At 36.5% G+C, this 24,246-nt stretch overlaps 2 protein-coding genes across 2 annotated transcripts; one reads left to right on the forward strand and one right to left on the reverse strand.

Moving 5' to 3' along the window:
* Window positions 1–1,173: 1,173 nt before the first annotated feature.
* LOC115211926 (DNA-directed RNA polymerase II subunit RPB9) lies at window positions 1,174–2,029 on the reverse strand. The gene has a single exon (XM_029780673.2). It carries the CDS (start codon window positions 1,922–1,924, stop codon window positions 1,532–1,534), a length of 393 nt encoding a protein of 130 aa, XP_029636533.1. The 5' UTR covers window positions 1,925–2,029; the 3' UTR covers window positions 1,174–1,531.
* Window positions 2,030–2,536: 507 nt separating this feature from the next.
* LOC115212030 (KRR1 small subunit processome component homolog) lies at window positions 2,537–23,028 on the forward strand. Its single transcript, XM_029780830.2, has 7 exons — window positions 2,537–2,689; window positions 3,398–3,585; window positions 7,489–7,623; window positions 10,218–10,343; window positions 19,352–19,435; window positions 20,920–20,976; window positions 22,984–23,028. Exons 1-7 carry the CDS (start codon window positions 2,644–2,646, stop codon window positions 23,026–23,028), a joined length of 681 nt encoding a protein of 226 aa, XP_029636690.2. The 5' UTR covers window positions 2,537–2,643.
* Window positions 23,029–24,246: the final 1,218 nt, after the last annotated feature.

Raw genomic sequence — 24,246 nt, forward strand, 5'->3', positions numbered from 1 at the left:
TGAGCAAGGCGCTCTCCCAGTTGGATGGTGAACTACGACATGGAGCGGAGAGATTGTGATCTTTAAGATCAGGGTGGCATGTGGGATGACGTCAGCAGCTGGGTGCGTTGACCGGAAGCTGGGGCAACCAGAAGGGGCAGCTGTCAGGCGTGCGCAGGCAGCGGTCAATTGGGCCTTTTCCAACATGGGTCGTCCAGGTGACAAGACGTGTGAGGACGGTCGCTAAGGGTTTGGGTGAGCAGCTGCTATCTTTAGTGTTCGGGTCGGGGCTGTGTCGAAGGATTAGCTACCACAGAAGGGTCTCCATCACAAGGAAGAGAAGGTAGGTGCCTTTATATTCAAATCGTGCACACACCACATAAACAACTGAGTACAATCTTGCTACGCTAGTAAATCTGTAAAATACCCATCGGATGCTTATCTGAAATGGAGAAAATACTTATAAACTTTATCAGGCTAAATAAAATTCGGTAAAAACGACTAAGCAAAGAGAAAGACGAATCCATATATGCATTGTCAATTGATTTATATATAGTTAGATTCTGACACGCATTTTGATTCACATGGCGGAGATCCAACATTTCTTCACTTTTTTCAGAATTTCTTCTCTTTTTTTTTTTTTTTGCGAAATACGTAGAAAAGTACGGAGTTTATGATTCATGTGTGTTCTTGATAATCGTTTAGAACAAGTAGTTTTACACCAATTACACTATTTTTTTCTTAGTTTAAAGGCCGTGGACTGAAGATGTGAAATTTCCGAGGCCTCTCCCCCACCCCCCTTTCGCGAGCGCGCATTTTTTTCATCATATTCGTTTAGAGCAAGTTGTTTTACACATATTACACTATTTTTTGTTTTGTTTTGGTGCCCGGGTCAGCCCCTCAGACGCTTTCGGAAATTCCCGATGTGAATTTTCCGAGGCCTCTCCCCCTTTCGCGTGCGCGCATTTTTTTTTTTTTGTCATGTGCGGAATTACTTTTACTGTCTTAAATCTAGCAAATACACGTTTTCTTCCAATTTAATAATGCAAATAAGTAATTTTTTTTTATACATGTTAAACCAGTTTCATGAAAGTGAAAAATATTTAAGGATATCTTAGAATTCAACACATTTAGTCATTCATTAAATATTGAGAAATCGTTTCTTGCTGAATAATATAAAGGAAAACAACAAAATATGTAAATCCAATGTTTATAATGAACATGATCCATATACAATAAAACGGTAAATTTATAGCCTGAAACACCAAAAGGTATTTAAAACGAATAGCTTTGTGTATTTCAACAGTCTGCAACTGCCTGAAGTTAGCCTATGTTCCAATACATGTAACTTACAGAAAACTTCTTAAAATGAATTACAATGAAGTTATATGAGTAATTAAGAAAATATATCCTTTCAGTAGTTTAGACTTATTAAGCCAATAATATACCAAATGTGTTCCAGCATGGCCACAGTCAAATGACTGAAACAAATAAAAGAATATTCGTATTATGTAAAAAATGCCACAAGTAATAATAATACACACGTGTGTTATTACTCAGTCCATTGATGAATACATTGTTGATTAGTACAAACATAATATAATTTCATGCCTTCCTCGGCCTTGGAACTATGAGACTGGAAAAATACCGCTTGTCTATGACCGCATCTTGGACAAGGATGATCTTCTGTTCTCGGCAATGTTGGATCAGCTATTACATCACCAATAATCTGTGTGAATTCATCCACTTCAGCAGTGATTCTGTTCACATAAATACACGTGTTGTCGGCAATTTCCTGATATTGACAATTACGACATGCATACAAGAGAATTTTGTTAGCTTTGTCTTCTTTAGGATACAACATATTGTTGCATTCTTTACAGAACTTGATACCAACAAAACCTGGACCAGAATCAGTCGGTTCAAAAAAGTCTTTATCAGCCATTTAAAATAATTAACAGGTTTGGAAAGAAGAAATCTAACCTAAGAAGTTTTCATAAATCCCGATAATGACGAAGTAGAATCAAAAATTGGGTAGCATATATGTAAACGTTAGTTTCGTAAATAAATATAGCTATTTAAAACCTTCAAAACTAAATCATTATCAAAAGTTACATTTATTGAAAATTAATATATTTTATCTTCTTCAATATTAAATATTTTATATTTAAATTTAAATTGATACAGAATATTTGGTGGTTATATATGTATAAATTTTATGTATATAACCATATTTTTATTAACAGAAATAATGTAAATAATAAAAAAGATATGATAAATTAATTTAACAATAATAACCTCTCAAACAACTCATAATATTTAGAAATTCAATAACAAATTGTTATAGTATCATATTATTCGAACAATTTTTGAAATTCATTTATGATAACGTTAATAGTATGCAAATAAGCTCCTATTTCATCATGCCGGTTACCGTCTAATGATACTGACTAGCGAGCCAGTTTTTCGGGGTTGCATCATGGTTATATCGATATAATGTAAGATAAATATAAGAATAATAATTCTAGGATAAAGTTTATAAATACTTAATACCTACCTCTCTCTCTCTCTCTCTCTCTCTCTCTCTTTCTCTCTCTCTTTCTCTCTCTCTCTCTCTCTCTCTATATATATATATACGGAAATGTGTATAGATACAATCCAAGTATGGCGTCGCAGCAACTTCTCGAATCCCCTGTAAAAAAATTAAAAGGTGATTCTTCTTTCATACGTTTGTTTTTATACATCATATTTTCAGAATAACTTTTTATGACTTAATGTTTGAGTTTTAAAATAAATTTCTAACGTATATTTGTACTACCTTTCATTCATTCTACACGTGCTTCTTTACACATGTTTTGTCGTCCCGATTTTCATTAGAAAATAAAAACTGTTTAAATGCGTTACAGATCTATTCTTGATGTTGACACAATAGAATGAGTATTCTATAACTAAATTGATATCATCATTTAAGGCAATCTAATTTCGAGTAACATTCTATTATTTTTATTCTTAACTTGCTGAGTGATACTCTCAAATATATACATGTGTGAATGTAGTTAACATTAATAGTTATTCTTGAAACAAGTTATAACAGTGGAAGGAATTTTCACCAATACTCTCAATAGAACTTTATTAAAGCCATCAGGCAATATGCTTCTGCTTTTCTATTTCTTTCTCTTCTTTTTACTGCAAATGTCAACAAAGCGATGGCCAAATTACTTTAGGATGGCATCAGTTGTGTGTTAGTAGTCTTTAATACTAGACATGCAACTATTATTGCCTGCTAAAATTGCTTATTATATTAATATTGGTAGCTATCTGCTGTGTGATATGATCATTCAGCAGCATCAGTCATGATATGTACAAGAATGAAATATATAAGATACATTTGAATGAAAGTTTACATGTTTACTTTCAGAGACTGAATCAAAAGGGAGTGAAAACTTACTGACAGTTCCTGAAGGATGGACAGAACCAAATTTTCAAAGAGAAGACAATATTCATGGTTTGATCTGTGAAAGTTCTTTTGCTACACTTTTCCCTAAATATCGTGAGAAATATTTAAAAAGTGCCTGGCCTCTTGTTGAGAAAGTGCTTAAGGAGCATGTAGGTGTATATGTATTTTCTAATGTTTGTGGGTTTTTAATACATTACATCATCATCATCATCTTTTAACGTCCATATTCCATGCTGGCATGGGTTGGATGGTTTGACAAGAATGCTGATGGGGATTAAAGGACTTCATTGTGCTGCAGTGTTTGCTTTGGTATGCTTAGGCACTCTTTCTAATGCCAACCATTTTACCATGTGTACTGGGTGCTTTTTTTTTCATTCCATCAACATTACAGAGGCTGCCATGCAGCTTGCAAGACATTAAACCCTGAGAGTGGTGACTTTATGCTGTGAGATGAGGGTTTAAAGTATAAGAGGAAGAAGAATAAGTTGTAGAGAGAATGAGAATGATCAGGTGGAGCTGCAAAGAGATACATACTTGAAATATCCTTAGATTAAAAAACTGGTGTGTAGAATAGCTCTAGATTTTGCATAAATCAGTAAAAGTTTTGTTTACTGATTTCTGTATTAGAACAAGTGTTTTTCAGCTTTGCTCTGAACACCTATTGTATTTGTCACTGAGGGGACAAAATCGCCTAGTACTTATTCTATCAGTCCCTTTTGCTGAACTGGTAAGTTACGGTGACATAAACACACTAACATCAGTTGTCAAGCGATGGTGGGGCAACAAAGAGACACACAAATACACATACACACACATACATACATACACATACACATATATATATATATATATATATATATAAATAAATACATGATGGACTTCTTTTGAGTTTCTGTCTACCAAATCCACTCACAAGGCTTTGGTTGGCCCAAGGCCATTGTAGAAGACACCCAATGTGCCACGCAATGGAAGTGAACCTGGAACCGTGTGGTTGGGAAGCAAGTTTCTTACAAAGTCACTCCTGGGCCCATATATATATATATATATATATGTATGTATCATCATCGTCATTTAACTGCTGCTTTCTGTGCTGGCATGGGTTGGACGGTTTGACTGAGGACTGGCGAGCCAGATGGCTGCACCAGGCTCCAATCTGATCTGGCATAGTTTCTACCGCTGGATGCCCTTCCTAATGCCAACCACTCCGAGAGTGTTGTGGGTGCTTTTACATGCCACCGGCACAAGGGCCAGTCAGGTGGTACTGGCGATGGCCACGCTCAAATGGTGTTTTTTATGTGTCATCTGCACAGGAGCCAGTCCAGCAGCATTGGCAATGACCTCGCTCGAATGTTGTTCTACACCGCTGGCATAGGCCACGGGTTATGGTTTCATGAATCAAAACACTGCCCTGTGTTTAATGCGGCCAAATTACAGGTGGGAGACCAAGTGTTGTGGCCTACGGAGCTGAATAAGCATCCTAATTGTTACTAATAAAATATTGAAAACAAGCCAAAATATCACAGTCTCCTAGTATAAACTGACAAGGAATTACTTACAGTATGTCAGCAGTCTTGTGGAGAGGTCAGATCATTTCATTATACTTTCTTATATATATATATTGTCTGTTGCAGCTTGATCTTTGAACAAAAAATGCCTTTGAATGGTGAGTGAAGCAGTTGGTATTGGCCCACCACACTGTCTCTGACTACCAAGTGGTGCACAAGAGTGCAACAGCTTGCTTGTTAGTTGACTCGGAATGATGATGATACAGATTCTTCTTGGCCACAATAACTTTCAAGCCATTGGTCTAGGACTCCTCCACTTTGTCAGTTATCCAATATCCTTCTGCTGACATCTTTACCATATCCGTAGCATGGGAGGCTAAGGGGTTCCTAGCACTTACTCAAAGTGCCATCCCAGTCTGTAGACAAAAGGAGCAACTCACTTTCCCTTTTATGGGCCTGTCACTGATGTGGGTGCCATACTGTATATATATATATGTGTGTGTATATATATATATATATAGATAATATATATATAGTGGGTAAATCAAATCTGAAAAAGAAGCAGTCTCTTAGTTGTAGAGCAGTAGAGTATATAGATAAAGATTGATATAGCTGGTCTGTGAGGTCACCCTGAATTTCATGTCCATAATGTACTTGGCTTTACAGTGTCTCTTCAGACCCTAAGCTTATGGCCACTCTACAAAACAGAGGAGGAAAAACTTCATTACTCTGTCAACAACAGAGGATTTTCTCCCCTACTCATACTTTACCCTGTTATGTGGATCTCAGGACGCCAACAGGAATTTCCTGAAATGCAAGCAGTCTGAAGACCTCCTTCCTGTAGTTAAGGATGTTCCCTGAGTTGAGGGTGTCCTTTAATATCCCTGTCCATTTGGCTATTTATGTAGGAGCCTGGATTTTCTAGGATCATCCATGATATTACATGTGGAGTTCTGTTGTCCTTCAGTCGCCAAACATAGCTGGCTAAGGGCATAGCCAATATCTCAAAAGAGTGAGTGTTGTAAAGTTTAGTAACATCCCACAAACACTAAAGTTTTCCCCCAAAATCTAGGGTTTTTATAACTGCTCAACTTGACTTTAAAGAATTGAAATCACATGAAAATATTCTTCAACTAATTTTCAGAATTCCTATATGAGCAGTTATTTCAACTAATGGGAAAACGACAATCATATTTCTTCAGCAATATGACGTTACATCATATTGCCAGCTACCACTAATTGGTGTCACTATTTGAAATGGCTGCACGCTACAATATATATATATACATGTGTGTATATGTATGTTTGTGTGTCTGTGTTTGTACCCCTAACATCACTTGAGAACTGATGCTGGTGTGTTTATGTCCCTGTAACTTAGCGGTTTGGCAAAAGAGACTTATAGTACTAGACTTATAAAGAATAAGTCCTGAGGTTGATTTGCTCGACTAAAGGTGGTGCTCCAGCATGGCCACAGTCAGATGACTAAAACAAGTAAGAGTAAGATATATTATGTAAGATCCTTGTCTAAATTAAAATTTTCTGACTTTTATAAATGGTAGAACTAATTAAAAGATAAGTGAAAGAATTATTTGTTATTTAAACAAATTTATGCTTGAGATTATAAATTTTCATAACACCTCCTCCAATGCTTCCTCTCCTCAAAATTACTTGTCTTGCAAGTTACTTGCTGACCTTGCCAGTGCTGGAACCACATAAAAAGCACCCAATCCAGCTGTAAAAACCATGCCAAAACTGACCTCACCTGTGGTGATGCCATGTAAAAAGCACTCAGTCCACTTTGCTGGATGGTTGGTGTTAGGAAGGGCATCCAGTTATAAAAACCATGCCAAAACAGACAGTAGCCTGGGGTAGTTTCTACCTGGCTGGCTCCTGTCAAACCGTCCATTGCATGCCTGCATATAAGGCAGACATTAAATGATAATGAAACCATTTTGCAATTCTGAAGTTTTGGAAATGTTTTGAGCTAATATTTGGTGATATCTTTATTCACATTATCATCCAAGCATGCATGACAACAAAGCTTTATTGTATAAAAAGTAGACTTTACAGAGCTTATAAAATACAGTTGAAGTAATTAAATTTTTTTTTAATGATAAACACTTATGATAAATATTCTGATTGGTGAGCATAAAATAATAAACAATTATAGATATTTTGATTGAAGATGAATTAAAACATCATCAAATGTTCTTTGGTCATCTTAATTTTGTAAGCACAAACATGGCTGTGAGGTTCAAAAACCTTTCTTTGCAACCACATGATTTTGGGTTCAGTCCCACTGCAGACCTTGGGCAGGTGTCTTCTACTATAGCTTCAGGCCACCCAATCAATGCCTTGTGAGTGAATTTGGTCAACATTCACTCAGTGTTGATGTTGAATAAGCATGGAGAAAGCCCTGATGAACTACTTTCCCATTTTGGAACTTTTCTGTGTTATTACATACTCAAATGCAAGACACACAAAACTAAAAAAGAAAGATAATTTGAAAACTTTAATATGAAACTCTCCTATTTACTTTTCTTCTAGGGATTAAAATGCCAACTCGATCTGGTTGAGGGTAAAATGACTGTCCTAACCACCAGAAAGGCCTGGGACCCATTCATAATTATCAAAGCTCGAGACTTAATTAAATTACTTTCTCGAAGTGTTCCCTTTCAGCAGGTTAGTTTCATTTCTTATTTTATAAATTCTTTTACTTTGTTGTTTAACTACAGAGTAACTCTATGCTCAAATGCATTCTAGCTGTACCCATCCCATCTAGTATATTGAGAACTAATTCATTGTTGAATGTATCCTTTTCCAGGAGAGCAAGGTAAGATGTAAGGGATATTGAGCTGACATTTCTAACAGATCAAGTGACTGTTTAGTGGTTTTACAAAGTTCAATGGTGGATGCTGTGGCCTGTAGTGTTTTTCTTGCAAGAAACTCACTTCTGTAATGCCTCTAGATAACAGTCCTTTCCTGGTCTAGTCTAAAGGAAGATTTCATCTCAGCAGTGTGAGGTAACAAGACACTTTAATTAAACAGAATCATTGAAAGGATCATAGTCCATTGTGATTTTCACTGCTAGGACAGTCCACTATCAGCTTGACTTTTAGGACAGTGCATAATCAACTTGACTGTTAAGAGAGTCTATAATCAACTTGACTGTTAGGAAAGTCTGCAAAAAATTTGACTGGTGGGACAGTCTACTGATGAATTTCTTGCTAAAACCATACACTATCAACTTGTAGAACAGTCCACTCTCAACTTGACTGGTAGGACAGTCCACTATCAACTTGACTAGATGTATAGTCCACTATGAACTTGGCTGGTGGGACAATCCACAATCAACTTGACTGGCAAGACAGTGCACTCTCCACTTGACTTGTAAGGTTCTGCTATCATTTTGCCTCTTAGGACAGTCCTCTATCACCTAGACTGACGGGACAGTTCACTATCACCTTGAGTGAGATGACTGTGCACTATCAATTGACTTGTAGGACAGTTTGTTATCAACATAACTGGTTGGACAGGACACTGTGAATTTCTCTGTTTGAAGAATCCACTATTCAATTAACTGGTAAAACATGCCACTATTAACTTGACTGATAGGAAAGTCCACTTTTAACTTGATTAGTGGCACAGTTGACAATCAGTTGCATTGATGGGACATTCCACTACTCACTCGACCGATGGAACCTTCCACTATTAGTTTGACTGGGAGGTGGTACAGTCCAATGTGAACTTGGGTGATGGGACAGTCCACTATCAACTTGACTGCTAGGGCAGTCCTATATCAACTTGAATGATGGTATAGTCTACTATGAACTTAACTGATGGGACAGTACACTATCAACTTCACTGGTAGGTCAGTCCACTATTGACTTGACTTGTAGAACAGTCTACTGTGAACGTAACTGGTAAAGCAGTTCATTATGAACTTGACTGGTAGGACAGTGTATTACCTGCTTCACTGGTATGACAGTCCAGTATCAATTTGGCTTGCTAGACAGTCCACTGTCAATAATCAGATAGAACAGTCTCCTATCATTTTGTCAGCTGGGACAGTCTACTATCAACTTGATAGCAGAATGAACTTGTCTTGACTCAACAATTTGCTATCAATTTATCAACTTGACTAAAAGACAGTCCATTATCAACTGGACTTGTAGGACAATCCACTATTGACATCACCTGTGAAATTGTCCTCTGTTAACTTGACTGATAGGACAGTCTGCTTTGTACTTGACTGATGGGACCCTCCACTAATTACTTGACTGACATGACAGTCCTCTAACAACTCGTGATATGACAGCCCAGACTCAACATAACTGGAATAACAGTCCTCTACCAAATTGACTAGTGGGATAGTCCACTATCAACTTGACTGGATGTATAGTCCACTATGAACTTGGCTGATGGGACTATCCATTTTGAACTTGACTGATAGGATAGTTTCTTAACTTTGGCAATATGACAGGACTATGAACATGACTGAATAATTCTGTCAACTTGACTGCTAGAACAGTCTACTATCAACTTGTCAGATGGGACAGTCACCTTTCAGCTTGTTTGATGGGACAATCCACTATCAATTTAGCTGATTATACACACCCCTATGAAGTGGACTAGTAGGACAGTCCACTATCAGCTTGTTTGAAGGGACAGTCTACTATCAGCTTAACTAATGGGGCAGTCCACTATCAACTTCCCTGTCAGTTTGACTAGTGTGATAGTCCAGTGACTGGTGGGTCATTCCACTCTCAGCATGGCTGGTAGGACAGTTCACTATCAACTTGGCTGGTAGGACAGTCCATTACCATCTGGGCTGGTGGAACAATCCACTATCAACTGGCTTGGTGGAACAGTCCATTATCAACTTGACTGATGGTCTACTATCAACCTGACTGGTGGGACTGTTCACTATCTAAATGCACAAACAAAGCCTGTTGCCATCCTTCAAAGCCTCCAAACTATATATTAGGGATTCCAACTAAATGGCCGCATCTCTGGATGACCTGCTTCTTTCTTGTTACACAGTTACTTTCAGTAGTTCTAGACATTAACTTCCTGAATCTGTCTGGAAGTATGACCTGCAAAGGTCAATGGCACTATGCCTTCTCACTTGACTTACAACAGAAAGAATGACCTCCTCCCCCTGAACCACAAGTTGAATGCTTCTCCCAATGTATCAATTAACAATAAACAAATGTTGATCGTAGTGAGAAATAAATGAATGTTATTGATTATTTTTTACTGTTTTATCTTTTTAGGCAGTTCGAGTATTAGAGGATGGCATTTATTGTGATATTATTAAGATAGGAACCATTGTTAATAAGAAAGAACGATTTATTAAACGTAGACAGAGACTGATTGGCCCACATGGATCAACTTTAAAAGTATGTATGATTTCTTGGAATTTCTCTCATCATTTTCTAAAATGATTTTTCTACTGGAAATGTTTTTCCTTTATCAACTTTGTCTTTATGGCTTTCATCATACAACTGAACTATTAAGATGTTCCTTTTGCAGCCACAAGGTTCCCAATTGGGTCCCACTGCTTAGGCAAATATTGTTGTAACCTTGGATCATCGTCATACCTTGGGAACAAAATTGGGTAGATGGAAATTGTATTGAAATCAATCAAATATATTGTACCTGTAATTCAAAGGTACAACCTCATCACATTCTATGTCATGCTGATTCTGCCCAACAATTATGTTAAGGGTAGAATGGGTATGTGGAATATTCAGCCATGTTAATGTATGTATGTGTGTGTGTATGTATAAATAGTTAATAAACCACTTAATTTAACACAATCACCTTTTGGTCTTTCAAAGTAGACATGAAAATGTTACATTATTTACATTTGACAGATATTTGTCCTCATCTTGTTTGTTGTTAACACAACGTTTCAGCTGATATACCCTCCAGCCTTCATCAGGTGTCTTGGAGAAATTTCGAACCTAGGTTCTCATTTCTAAGGTATTTTTCGATGTTGGTATTATTATTATTATTATTATTATTATTATTATTATTATTCAGGTCACTGCTTGGAATCATCATCATCATTTAACGTCCGCTTTCCATGCTAGCATGGGTTGGACAATTTGACTGAGGACTGGCGAACCAGATGGCTGCACCAGGCTCCAATCTGATCTGGCAGAGTTTCTACAACTGGATGCCCTTCCTAACGCCAACCACTCTAAGAATGTAGTGGGTGCTTTTATGTGTCACTGGCACAAGGGCCAGTCTGGCAGTACTGGCAATGGCCACGATCAAATGGTGTTTTTTACGTGCCACCTGCACAGGAGTCAGTCCAGCGGCACTGGCAACGTCCTCACTCGAATGTTTTGTTCACATGCCACCAGCACAAGTGCCAGTAAGGCGATGCTGGTAATGATCATGCTCAAATGGTGCTTTTTACGTGCCACCGGCATGGAAGCTAGACTGCTGCTCTGGCAGTGATCCCGCTCAGATGGAGCTGTTAGCGCTCCACTGGCACGGGTGCCAGTCATCGAATTTGGTTCAATTTCGATTTCACTTGCCTCAACAGGTCTTCACAAGCAGAGTTTTGTGTCCAAAGAAGGAAAGGTACACATAAGTGGGCTGACTACACCCCTGGTAAAGGCCATGGGTTATGGTCTCACTTGTCTTGCCGGGTCTTCTCACGCACAGCATATTTCCAAAGGTTACCTCAACTGCTAGGCTGTGGCACTTTTACACACAGCTATCCCCATCCATTCTCGCCACATGACCATACCAGCACAATCGTCTCTCTTGCACACCACAACTGATGCTTCTTAGGTCCAACTTTTCTCTCAAGGTACTTACACTCTGTCGAGTATGCACACTGACATTACACATCCATTGGAGCATACTGGCTTCATTTCTTGCGAGCTTACGCATACTGGAGGATATATCAGCTGAAACGTGTTAACAACAAAAAAGATTAGGACAAATATCCGTCAAATGTAAATAATGTACATAATTCCTCATCTCTTAAATATAGAACTGTATTATGAAAATGTTTTTAGAGAGGTTACTGATTGAGGAGAATGTATGGAGAAGAGAGAGAGGGAAGGACTATCCTAGTGGGTTCAACATGGTGGCCAACTATTGAAAATGGTAACCATAGGGTTGAGACAGTCATCAAAGGTATGTTGGTAGGCAAATTAACCAAACCATCAAAGATAATCACTGTGATACTGAAAATATCTGGCAAACTAGAACACACACTAAGACTTCACATTGTCAGTTATGTAACTGAAGCAGGTACCATTCTAATGACTGGTATAGCAGTGCCATCGTCAGCTGCTACAAGAGCAAAGATGAAGAAATGAAACTAAAGCAGCACCAAATTGATGGACTGTTATGTATGACCAGTAATTCCTGGTTCAAAGAAACTATTTTCCAGTCATACTCTAAAACAGTAAAGTGTCATATAGTGTTATCCATGATATTCTTCATTCAACATATGTTATTCAAAATGGCCACTCTCTCTGATCATCAAATGCGCATTCACTTTATATCATAGCACAATTTGTATAACATTCCCTCCCACTAAAAAAAAACAAACAGATTACTATAGAAGAGATATAGTTTAGATTTTAACCAAGAACAATTCACTATACATATCATTCATTGATCTAAAGATTTTGCACTCTAAGTCTTGTAGTCACTAAGAAAACTGAATGTAAATGATTGACATGTGAAAGCAGTGCGAGTCATGGACAGGAATGCTGTTAGCAGTGTGTGGGTTAGGGTGAGGCAAAGTGTCAAAATGTGTATTGTGTGATATAAACAAGAATATGTTTTTTTGCAAACACTGAATTGCCATTAGAACAGCAGAAATACTGGGTAAATTACCCTTACAAGACACAAAAATTTGTCAATAAACAGCCATGGAACTCAAACCCATATCCCCAAAACTTCGGCTGAGTGCTTTACCATTATGCTAAACTACCTGTTGACAAATTCATCCATGAATTTAGATGCTAAATAGCTTATTAAATATAAACAAACTAACATTTGTTTTTATTAGAAACATCAAAATGTGTATTGAGCAATACAAACAAAAAGATATTTTTTCTTTCCACCTTTGTACAGGTAATTTACCCAATATTTCTGCTATTTTAACAGCAAGAAAGTATATTTTTTTCGTGTTCGTCTTATACAATACACATTTCGACGCTTCTAATAAAAACAAATGTTAGTTTGTTTATATTTATATACACATATTGTTCATTAAGCTATTTTGTGCCTAAATCGGTGGATAAATTTGTCAGCAGGCAGTTTAGCTTAATGGTAAAGCACTCAGCTGGAGTCTTGGGATGTGGATTCAAGTCTCATGGCTGTTTGTTGACAAATTTTTGTTGTTCTAACGGTAATTCTGCATTTGAAAAATATATCTTCTTGTTTGTATCATATACATATTTCTTAGTTTGTTGTCCTTTTCCTCTAATATATACCTGCTAGCACGGAAGCCTAATATGGATCTCTCGCTCCAGCTTCAGCTGTGAACTTGGAACCTAACGGATGACCAATTATAGTACTTACTCAGTGCACCTATTTGTTTATATCACCAGTGAACTAAACCCCGCATACTCTCTCTCTCTCTCTTTCTCTCTCTCTCTCTCTGTATATATATATACCACCCCAATCACAAAGGACAACAAATGACGAAGAAACAAAAACTGACACAAACCAAGAAAAACCTTCAAAACCCCAAGACTGGAACAAACTTCTAAACCAACGCAAATATGCTTATTGGAAAAGCATACGCTGTAAGAACATAGCCAACATATATCAAAACTGGTGGGACTTGAAGAACCCAATACTCCCTAGAAAATTTCTTATCAAAGAAATAAGGGGTGAAACACTAGAAGAAACAACAATACGTGCAAACCTAGCCCTCTGCCGACTAGAAACGGAAATTTCCCTTCAACTAACACGAAGCACACACCAGGAAGATAAGATTAAAACAATCGATACCGTCATAATGGCCGAGATAACAGAAAGGAACAATAACCAAAACAAAGAAAAACTACAACAATTATGGAAAGAGGATACCAAACGAGAGGAGGAAAGATCCAGAATTATGTGGACCAAACAACAGGAGTGGTTTTTAAACTACGTAAAGAACTATGGGGAAAAATCAATTATGAAGACAAAAAAACTACCAAAACAAATGAATAGATACAACAAACCAACACCACAAACATATTGGACTCCCAGACATCCAAATAAGCCCTACCAAACACAAACCAAAATCCCGCTCCTTACACTGCCAAACCCCCCAATAAACAAATACACAAAATATGAAAGACAACCATCAACCCAAAACTCCACAAAAACAAACACACAAACAGCAAGACGAGCACAATACATACAACCAACAACCTATAACACTTGGAGAGAACAAATAGAATATGAACAACCACCAACACATAACACTGGACATCCTAAAAGGACACACACATGGAACAATAAACAAATGGATAGAAATCAACACATAACCTACAACAAACATCGAGGAAATCGAAACCACACAAACACCAACCACATGCAACCCCACAAATTTACAAGATGGATAAAAAACAACTCCCTCTATCAATACAATACAAACACAATACATGAACCATCCACCTACCCACAAAGAAACCTGAACCCCAGTAATAGATATTGGCTCAACAAACACAGAAGATGAGAAGAAAACAACTACCAAAGACAAAACAACACATACAGACCACCCCTACTACAAGAAAACCTAAGAACTAAAAATGGAATTTGGAGACGTAACAACACAACCCATTTTTTAGGGAGAGGATACTTCAACCATACTCCAGACCCAATACACCAAAAATTCCGGATGAACTCACAAAACACATAGACCCCAAAATAATAAACTTATCTAAAAGAGAACTTGACGAAAATGAAATGAACCTACTACTAAAAGGCCTCAAATTTACACCTACACCCACTCCAAACCTCATAGAACTAAAAACTGATATAGACAACTTCAGCCGCCACCTCCGCTTTATGGAATTCTTTGAAAATAAAGAAACAGAAGATAACTCAATCATAAGAAAAAAATCCCATTTCACCCCTTACGAGGGAAGTGACAAACACCTTGACACATACATAGAGACAATATCCAAATTCCCTCTCCACACACACAAATGCAAACAGAATCTCCGCAGAGAAGAAAAACAAGCCTTACAAAAACTGAAAAATGACAAGTCAATCATTATAAAAGAAGCTGACAAAGGTGGAGCAATAGTAATTATGAATACAGATTACTACAAAGAAAAGATACTGGAGTTGCTGAACAACCAGACATACTATAAAGAGGAACCAACACCACCAAAGAAAGCAACAATAAAAAAAATTAGAACTTTAGTCAATGAATACCAGGACTCCTTTACAGATAAGGAGAAAGACTACCTATGCAACTCACGAACCAAAGAAAGCAATTTTTATGGATTACCTAAAATTCATAAAAGCTCTGAAATACAGAGAGCCATAAAGGAACAGAAGAACCACTATATAAAAATACAAAGGCCTGCAGACCTCACAATGAGACCAATAGTGGCAGGACCCCAGGCACCAACACAACAACTAAGCCACTTCATAGATATACTCCTCAAACCTTTATGCCCACAGATACCAAGCTACATAAGGGATGACATAGACTTCCTCACACACATTCCAAATACAGTCCCAAAAAACACCATACTTGCAAGCTTTGATATCACAAATCTATACACAAACATACCACATACCCTAGGTCTAGAAGCTATAAAACAATCAATAGAAAAATACAGAGAACTTATAGACGAACGCTTCAAGACAAACTTTATCACCCAAGCCACCCAACTAATACTTGAAGAAAATACATTCTCATTCAACAACAAGACATACTGACAGATAAAAGGCACAGCTATGGGTACAAAATTCGCACCTTCATATGCCAACCTGGTGATGGGTTTCCTGGAGAAAAAGCTATATGATGAAATAGGGAAAGTCTTCGAACACGACTTCAGAGAAGACATCAAGAAAAAGTGGAAACGCTACCTCGATGACTGCTTCATCTTTTGGAACAGATCAGAAGAAGACCTACGAACATTCCACAACATCCTCAATACGCTGCACCCATCTATCAACTTCACAATAGATATCAGCCACAACGAACTTCCCTTCCTAGATATCAACATCAAAATACACAACTCCATTGTCACAACAGACATCCACTACAAAAAACTGACACACACCAATATTTAAATTTCCACTCCTGCCACCCATCCCACACAAAAAGAAACATCCCATATAGTATGGCAAGACGAATATGTAGCATAATAACTGATTCACAAATACGACTAATAAGACTAGATGAACTCAAAAACTTCCTCCTAGAGCAAAAATAGAAACTAATAGAAAATGGAATCACAAGAACATTAAAACTAGACATCGCACAACTCAGGACACCCAAAACAAAAAACAAAGAAAACATTATCCCTTTTATAAACACACACAACCCTGGAGTTACCATCTTCCAAACCTTGCATTCAAACCTACCAATAGCCTTACAAAGCCCCAAAATGAAAAACATATTAAACAAATATAGCATAAAAAACAGTAGACGACAGGACAAAAACTTAAAGAAACACCTAACAAGAGCGAAATTATCTTCAGAAACTAAAACGGAATTCTTTGCAAAAGAGTGCGGAGATGGTAGATGTGGGATCTGCAGCAACCCCACCTACAAATACATAGAGGGAAACAGAGAGATGAGATTTAAAAGTGGTGACATATTCAAAGTAAATGCAGATATGAACTGCAAGACGCAGAACATTACATACTGCATAACCTGCCCCACGTGCAAGGAGAATTACGTAGGTGAAACTGGTGATTCTTTGTGCCAGCGAGCCAGGATTCACCGACAACATATTCGGCAGGAAGAACTACGCAAAATACCACTAAGTACACACCTAGCTACATGTGGAGAGGGAAAATTTAAGATCTTTCCCTTCTACAAATGTCCGAAGAACGACACCTCTTTCAGGAGGAATATGGAAAAATATTTCATAGCTAAGTTCTCCCCCAAATTAAATGGCTGAAACTTTACTCATCATACATTGAAGGACATATCTTTCGATTTACAATATGATATAGTAGAACATTTAATATGTGTTGTATATATATATATATATATATATATATATATATAGGTGTGTGTATATATATATATATATATATATATATTACCTGTTATATACATTATATTGTTTTTGTAATTTACTTGATCTTTACTTGCCAATTGTCATTCTAATTTTAACCTTCCTATGATATGCAATTTTCAAGATGGTTCATTTTGAATCGATAGAAGGTGGTTTTTTTCTAATATTTCATGTGTAAGCATGTATATATATATACAACAAGAATATCTTCGGTAATTTGGTATGATCGTTTCACGCTACATCATTTTATTAAACCTTGTAAGTATTACAACAGTTTTAAAATGTTGAGCAATCATTAGCCATTTATAGAGGTTTCCTATCAATACATATACTTATTTTCATGTTAATTGATAACATTATAAAGAGGGTAGATATATAGACAGAGATGTTGATTTGAAGGTTAAGAACATTAAGGTATTAGAATTTATCTTCTGACTGAAGTATATTGAACTGTTAGAAAGTGGGGAGGGATGTTCTGTTGAATGGAGACAAAAGAGATTTTCTATTTATAAACGTTTAAACAATCATTTTTCCTCCTTTAGGCTTAAACACAAAGCAGGTTGCACAACATTATCTAGTAAAATTTGGGAACTGAAAAGAAATAATATAGAATTCAACCTGAAATGGGATATAGTAAGGAAAGCACGGCCTTATAAAAATAGTAGAGATGGTTGTGAACTTTGTTCTATGGAAACATATGAAATTTTAAAACATAGGAATAATACAAATTTGTTAAATAACCGTTCTGAACTAGGAGTATCTTGCATTCATCGCACGCCCATACGTTTAAATATTTTAAATAATTAATATTGTGACCATTCCTAAATTTTTCAAATTCTAGTTCTTTATAACTAAATAAGAACAAATATACCATACTTGCTTTTATTCAACATGCACAGATTACTAAAAAACTTCATTGCATATTTATGATTAAATTCTTTTTTTTTTCTTTTCTGAAAATCTCCTATATTAAATAGTAAAAATTCTATGTCCCTAAGGAAACTACTCAGTTCATCTTGATTACCTCACTTCCATTTTTAATATATCATTGACCCCGGATATTTTTACCTAACTGATTAGTTTTTTCTTCGCGGGTAGTAAATATTATGTCTAACAGATTCTTTAATTTAATTCATTAATAACAATTCTCTATCTGCTAAATCTGAGAAATTTACTCTTCTTGATTACTTCTCTTCCTAAAAATGAATCACCATCTACTAAACCTAAGAAATTGACTCATCTTGATTACTTTTTCTAATATATATCATTGACCCCTAATATATTCACTTAATTAATAAGACTTTTGTCCACAGTTATTGAGTATTATGCCTACTCATAATAAATGATAGATTTTTTCTCCAAAATTAATAAATATTAGATTTATAATTCTCTTTTAATCCAACTTATTAAAATAATCAACACCTACTAGCTAAGTATAAACTGATGCATATTTGAATATGTTTGTATAAGTGTAAATGAATCTCTGTATTTTCTATAACTTTTTAATATATAGTTGGTCATTTAGCATTGACCTAGTTTCCTTGATACAAAATCTGTTTGCCAAATAGTAGTAAACAGCATCTAAGGAATTATAATCCCCTTTCCATTTTAATTTCTTTAGGAATAACTTCTGACATTTATTTCACCCCTATCTACTTCTATAAATAGAAAATCTCTTTTGTCTCCATTCAACTGAATATCCCTCCCCACTTTCTAGCAGTTCAATATACTTCAGTCAGAAGATAAATTCTAATACCTTAATGTTCTTAACCTTCAAATCAACATCTCTGTCTATGTATCTACCCTCTTTATAATGTTATCAATTAACATGAAAATAAGTATATGTATTGATAGAAAACCTCTATAAATGGCTGATAATTGCTCAACATTTTAAAACTGTTGTAATACTTACAAGGTTTAATAGAATGATGTAGCGTGAAACGATCGTACCAAATTACCGAAGATATTCTTGTTGCTTATTTTGATTATAATCACCCCATGGATTTATATGGATAACACCATACAAAATTCTGGTGCTTAAGTACCATATTCATTTGAATCTAAATTTTGCTGAACACACATATATATATATATATATATATATATATACACACATATACATTTTCTACATTCTCTTTCACAACTATTCTATTTATCTACTTTTTCAGGCAATTGAATTACTCACTAACTGTTATGTATTAGTTCAAGGAAACACAGTATCTGCACTTGGAACATTTCGAGGAATCAAAGAGGTTAGGTTCATTTGAATTATTGCTGAAATTAGAATTTTTTTAAACTACTTGCTCTGAGAAAGAGGTAGTGTGAGGCATAACCTTCACAGACCCTCCAAGACCTGTGAGGTTGATCCAGTAATGCTCCTCTTGAACCTTTGTAAGTCAACATTTGAAGGAAAGGAAGGAATTTCCGGAGGAATGATGTTCTTTGAAGGAAGGATTGGGTGTAGTGAGAGGATGAGAGATGAGGGGGTTAGGAATGCCTGGGTGGAGGCATCAAGAACCCAGCTAGCTCCAAGAAGCAGAGGCCATTATAATTGCTATAGAAACAGCAGTGAGAGGAGACAGTGTATCTGTGGATGAAAAGGTGGAACATATGTATGTGCAGATACAGCTTTGTAAAGAATTTTTATTGTGCAATCATGTGTTTCTTGATTCAATCTCTGTGCATGTAACCATAAAAAGGGTCTCCTTCTGTTGTTTTGAGTTGACCATGTGCCTGGCTCTGTGTTTACTTTTATCTGTGTGGAAAATTCAAACTCTAATTTAGTGCTTTTGTTAAAAAACAATCACTAAAACAAGGACCTGGAGTAAGCACTAGAGTTGATTATGATTGACAGAAAAGAAAATACATGTTGGTAGTGCTCTAACATATTTTGTTCTTGGTCTTTTAGTCAAGAGAGGAAGCAGTGCCCACAACATTTTATAGGGTCTCTGAGACTGTTGGGAAATTAGAGGATGTTCTCAAACCAGAGACCTGACACAAATACTTGCATCAGTGTGGACTCTGTTAAAAACAGGTGCCAAGTGATGGGTTAGGTCTATCACTCAGGTAGGCCATGGCAGGATTTGAATTCACAACAGAAAATTGGCTTAGTGCTTTTAAGCTGAAATGCAACCTGGAGATGAACATGATTTCTTAATCCTCTTAGGTTGATCAACTTTTCTACTATCTCAGGTGTTGGGATGCAAAATTATCTATTTTAAAATGTCTGTGTTTCAATTTAAACCTTTGATAATGGTTTTATGCAAGAAATTCTGTAAGTTATGTTCCAAACACACTGGATTAATAAGTAAACATGTTATTTTACAAACATACTCCAGATTATTAGTTTTCCAAGTTAATTGCAGAGTGTATTTCATGAGAAACATGATCACAAAATGATTTTAACAAGTAAAACTATATGACACAGCAAATTACATACTGATGATCTGGTTTGGTACATCTCATTTCTGAGTTCATATCCTTTATATCTATTAAGAAAATATCACTTCATTTATTCAGCTGGGCATAGTTTAACCTTAAATCAACAGTTACATTTGATTTATAACTCCCGGGTGTTATCTTTTGTTTTGTAAACACCTTTGCTAACTAGTTCCTGTGTAACGTCAATAAGTTGTGGCACAAACTGTAGTTGCTTATATTTATGACTAAAACATTAAGTTTAATGGGACAGCTTTCTTATATAATGTAACAGATTTTATTCTACTTCTCTTTTTAGGTACGGAAAATAGTGCTAGATACAATGAAAAATATCCATCCAATTTATAATATCAAGGTATGTACAACATTTTATATGTATTTCCAATATTATATATGCTATACTATCATACCTCTATCATTAAAATGCTGAGTTTTATTAATGATAGTAAATGGTACATCAAAATAATGGGAGAAACTGCTGATAAATGTCAGCAGTTGAGTAATAATCATCATCATCGTTTTAACGTCTGCTTTCCATGCTAGCATGGGTTGAACGATTTTGACTGAGGGCTGGCGAACCAGATGGCTGCACCAGGCTCCAGTCTTGATTTGGCAGAGTTTCTACAGCTGGATGCCCTTCCTAACGCCAACCACTCCGAGAGTGCAGTGGGTGCTTTTTACATGCCACTGGCACGGGGGCCAGTCAGGTGGTACTGGCAACGACCTCGCTCAAATCTTTTTACAAATGCCACCAGCACAGGTGCCAGTAAGGCGACGTTGGTAACGCTTACGCTCGAATGGTGCCCTTTTACGTGCCACCGGCATGGAAGCCAGCACAAGCACAAGTGCCAGTAAGGCGACGCTGGTAACGATCACACTCGAATGGTGCCTTTTATGTGCCACTGGCATGGAAACCGGTTAGCCGCTCTGTCAACGATCACGCTCAAATGGTGCTCTTTTCACCCCGCTAGTACAGATGCCAGTCATCGAATGTGATTTTGATTTCACTTGCCTCAACAGGTCTTCGCAAGCAGAGTTTAGTGTCCAAGGATGGAAAAGGTACGCATAAGCAGGCTGGTTACGCTCCTGGCATAGGCCACAGGTTATGGTCTCAATTGGCTTGCCGGGTCTTCTCAAGAACAGCATATTTCCAAAAGTCTTGGTCGCTAGTCATTTCCTTAGTGAGGCCTAATGTTCCAAGGTCATGCTTCTCCACTTCCTCCCAGGTCTTCCTGGGTCTACCTCTTCCACAGGTTCCCTCAACCGCTAGGGTGTGGCACTTTTTCACACAGCCATCCTCCTCCATTCTCGCCACATGACCATACCAGCACAGTCGTCTCTCTTGCACACTACATCTGATGCTTCTTAGGTCCAACTTTTCTCTCAAGGTACTTACACTCTGTCGAGTATGCACACTGACATTACACATCCATTGGATTATACTGGCTTCATTCCTTGCGAGCTTACCCATGTCCTCAGCAGTCACAGCCCATGTTTCACTAGCTCTCTCTATATCTCACTATTGTTTTCACTTAAGTCATATATATGTACATATGCAGTATTGAATCACTTAAATATTATGGTTGTAATGTCTTGGTTGAAAATATTATCTTCCATGTAATATAAGCATATATATATGAAATGTATATATATAATATAAATCCTGTTCTGTGTGTGTGTAAAAGATTATAACGGCCTTATTTTTCAACTGCTTTTCTCCAAACTGAGAACATACATTACTTATGTTCCAGGGATGGGTTAAGACTCTTAAAAATCTTTCACATAATGAGTAACGAGCCCCCGCTCCTCCTCCGGGGGCAGAAAACACCAATTCCTGGGTTACATGGAGAAGGGAGGCAATTCTTTGTAAAGTAACTTTCAGAAATTGATTCTCTCCCTTACAACCATTGCTTTTTATATTAGATTCACATCTTAGAAAGCTTTTAAAAAACATTTATTTCCGGTTTTCTAGCATCAGTGATGTCAATATCTTTCTATCAATCTCTCTCTATATCTCACTATTGTTTTCACTTGCTAACAATTGCTAACAATGACAAATTACTGACAGAAAGAAGTTCACAATTACTGATGAAAGTAATTTCATACATAATTTACTGACAGAAGTAGCTTCTTGAATTTAACTTTAATCCGTACACTTTGTGAAATTTGCCTACAAATCTCTCATTTACTTTTGCAACGTTTTGTATTTTTTTTGTTGTTCACGGAATTACTGATAAAAGTAAGTTCATAATTTACTGACAGAAGTAACTTCAAAAATTTGGCTTAAATCTGTACACTTAGTTAATTTCCCTAAAAATTTCTTATTTGCTTTTGCAATGGTTTTGTGTTTTTCTTTTGTTAGTGGCTTTTTTCTGGTTCCTTTGATACTGGCTTTTTGGTTCCCTAAGTGACAAATTTCGCTTCAACCTGTAAAATTCTTTATTTTCCATAAAAATTTCTTATTTACTTTCTGCCTGTTATATTAAGAAATATAATTTCCATTACCCAGTTATTTTCATTGTTTACTATGTTGTGCACCTGTGTATTTCTGTTTATGTATATAACCATGCCTAGAAGGAAAGTGTCAAATTTATCTACAATGTCAATGTCATCCGAAAGAATGTCTCTGTCTAGGGAAAGAGAGACAGCTGCAGAAAGGGAGGCATACCAAGAAATGAACAGATTGTGTATTACAAAAGCCAAAGCATCTGAAAGTGATGAACAAAGGCATGCAAGGCTAACAAGGAGTAGAATCTCCACTGCAAAATGAAGAGCAGTTGCAGCAGCTTTCAATTATAATGCAGCAGTTCATTATGCAGATGACACTAGAGTTTCCATTGGTAAAATGACAACTGAGTGCATACATTGTAAAGCAAGGAAGTGGCCTTGAGAGACACCTGCACTGTGCTACAGTGGTGGAAAGGTTAAACTTCCTGCAATCCACTAACCTCCAGAGCCATTGAAGAAACTGTTGTCATCAACTGACCAAGATTCCAACCATTTCTAAAACAAAATGAGACAATACAATGCTGCACTACAGATGACATCATTTGGAGCCACAAGAGATATAACTGAGCCAGGATTCATGCAAACTTTCAAGATCTAAGGTCAGATTTATTATCGGATTAGCTCTCTACTACCTCTATCAAATGAATCACCAAAGTTGGCTTTTTATCATTTATGATCTGTACCTGTTTTGATGCTTATGAAATAAGCTACACAAAACATGTTTTTGAATTATGCGTATTTACTTTATATATACATCTATGAGTTAAAAATTTCTCTTAACATTTCACTCAATGTCTATGTTGGAGAGTTATTAATGTAGAAAATTGGTATCTCAACTTCTAGCAGTTGAGACCTGTGTAATCTAGATGGCGTTTTAAAATTTCATTATTCTCTTTAACTCTGGCAACGCCTGGTATTTCTGCTAGTATATATATATCGTAAAACATTTTTACGATAATATGGTGAATCAGGTCAGTTCAAACTAAATATATCTCCCTCATTTACATATATATACTACCAAAATGTGACCTTTTTGAACTTATAACTTTCTGTGTATATATATATCATCATCATCATCGTTTAGCGTCCGCTTTCCATGGTAGCATGGGTTGGACGG

Source organism: Octopus sinensis, linkage group LG5 (assembly GCF_006345805.1).
Source record: "Octopus sinensis linkage group LG5, ASM634580v1, whole genome shotgun sequence".
Lineage (NCBI taxonomy): Eukaryota > Metazoa > Mollusca > Cephalopoda > Octopoda > Octopodidae > Octopus > Octopus sinensis.